Source organism: Cornus florida, unplaced genomic scaffold (genome assembly GCF_030987335.1).
Source record: "Cornus florida cultivar Cherokee Brave unplaced genomic scaffold, ASM3098733v1 CherokeeBrave_3.0.0_Hap2_Chr06, whole genome shotgun sequence".
Classification (NCBI taxonomy): domain Eukaryota; kingdom Viridiplantae; phylum Streptophyta; class Magnoliopsida; order Cornales; family Cornaceae; genus Cornus; species Cornus florida.
This window is the reverse complement of record NW_026775576.1, coordinates 73,252,691-73,254,864: the sequence shown is the minus strand read 5'-3', so window position 1 is coordinate 73,254,864 and position 2,174 is coordinate 73,252,691. Positions and strand designations below refer to the sequence as shown.

Here is a 2,174-nt window from a genome sequence, read left to right as displayed (position 1 = left end):
ATGAATATAAATTTGAGAAAACAAGAACTCCACAACAAACAAGAGATAATTAATTTCATGAAATGTCTATCCGAGTTTAATTCCTGATGTTGTATTTGAGAGCACTAAACCAAATTCAAGGCACAGATTTGGTACTCCCAAACATAACTTAGATTGTACTTTCTGTGAACTTACTCAATGCCCATAAGAGTAATGATAGGGGAATCGAAAAGGAATCCTTGAATTAACACCGAATTTAACGTGGCTGGCTATATTTATCACGTGTTAAGCAATTATTTTTTGAAAAGTGTTTAAGTAGATGAGGTGGATAAAAATACGTCAGATTCGGAATTTATTCGGAAAAATTATTCGGCGACCCTATCATTTTTCATGTTTTAAAAGTCCAAAAAACTTTCTTGGAAGTTATATATATACAACGTACAGATGATGTAGGCAAAGGAAATAACTACCAAATTGTTCACAATTATAAATGTATTTGGAAGATTTCTTAGTAATTGACCTGAGGAATTAGTCTTCCAAATGCAAACTTTTCAAGCCACATTTGATCTATAAATAGACACCAACCCAAAGAACAAATATATATATGTACCTACTTATTGGTTGGTACGTTCTGTCTGAGCAATAAGAAATCTATAGAGCTACCCTCATTAATAATGTAAGTTAATTTCCGGCACAATGTACGTAATATTGCTGTATATCATTGTGGTTAACTCTATATTTTACAAATATGTGTTTATGTATATATACATGTAGATTATCACCTGTATCATCATTATTTGTTTGAAATTATAAGTTGAAACTGTATTCCCATATATTGTTCTGTACATAACAATATATGTGCATAGATATTTTTACAAGCAACTATATATATTCGTCTATATATGTGTAATGTTTATATTTTGTAGATTTTAATTAGTGAGATAGTTAGAAAAATTCTTTTTGTATCCTTCTTTAACTTTTTCCTTAAAAACTAATCTATCTAAAACACACACACACATATTGTATACTAAAGGTTTCCTTTCTTCTTCTTTTTTAACACACACACACATATAAACATATAGTAATTTTTTATTTTTTATTTTTCACATGCAGTCACGTTCAATGGACTACTCTATGAAAGCTCCTAAGAGTACTTGTGTTCTGAAGTTGAACATCTGCTGCTCGAGGTGTGAGAAAAAGGTGAAGAAACTGCTGCAAAACCTTCGCGGAGTCGATTCAGTTTTCGTAGACAAAGAAAATGGAAAGGTGACCGTCTCAGGCACCGTAGACCCACACAAACTCAAAACCCTACTCGAAAAGGCCGGCAAAAAAACGGAGTTTGTGTACTTGGCTCAATCCCATGACAACAACCATGACAAATATGCAAATTGTACCATCAACACCAATAGTAGTCCAAGGCCAAGGGATGTCGAATGACATAGATTCAAATATGGTGGCACAACTCAAGCAATTGTCCTCACAAATTCAACGGTTGAAACATGTTGAGTTCACTCATTCCAAGACTGTCCGGTTGACTTTCAAGGGCGAAGCTGACACCCACGGTGCCAAGATAGTTGTGGATGACAAGATCGTTGTGGATGACGGTGGTGGTGGTGGTGGAGGAGCTGCCCCGTGTCGTGGTGGTGGTGGTGGTCATCATGTGGTGCCCCATGGCTGCCATGATGGGGCTTGTGGTAGTGGTAGTCATCATGGACTACCTAGGAACGTTTGTGCTATGCACAACCAATGCGGTGGCGGGTACTGGCCACCACCGCCATGTGGGTGCATTCCTCCACCGCCCCCGCCGCCTCCAAGGCCAAGCTGGAACTATCCGTCAGGGCCACAGTATGTACCAAATTATGATCCAAGTGCACCTCCTGCGCCAGTTGGATACCCATACCACAGCCACTTCAGTGATGATAATGTGAATAGTTGCGTCGTGATGTGAGCTGCTACAACAATTTAGTTTCGTTGGACTTTTGTTTCGATGAACTTGGAATTTAATTTCCTTTTCACTTTTGTTTGCTTTTGTGAGTGTTTATGTTTGAAGTTATCGAATCAATCTTGATATTAAAATTAAATAATTTTTAATTTTAAAATCAAGTCATTAATTCGATGCTCTCAGACATTAGCTTTAGAAGTTTGAAAGTTTTTTTTTTTTTTGTTACTATTGTAAGTATTGATGTTACGTCCGG

At 36.8% G+C, this 2,174-nt stretch overlaps 1 protein-coding gene across 1 annotated transcript; it reads left to right on the top strand.

The window, feature by feature from the left end:
• The first annotated feature begins 1,429 nt into the window (after nucleotides 1-1,429).
• LOC132314331 (uncharacterized) lies at nucleotides 1,430-1,927 on the top strand. Its single transcript, XM_059813207.1, has one exon. The coding sequence runs from the start codon at nucleotides 1,430-1,432 to the stop codon at nucleotides 1,925-1,927; it is 498 nt and encodes a 165-aa protein (XP_059669190.1).
• The last annotated feature ends 247 nt before the right edge of the window (nucleotides 1,928-2,174 follow it).

What these genes read in the sequence shown, in the direction of transcription:
- LOC132314331 (XM_059813207.1), top strand. Translation starts at nt 1,430, where the DNA reads ATGGTGGCACAACTCAAGCAATTGTCCTCACAAATTCAACGGTTGAAA.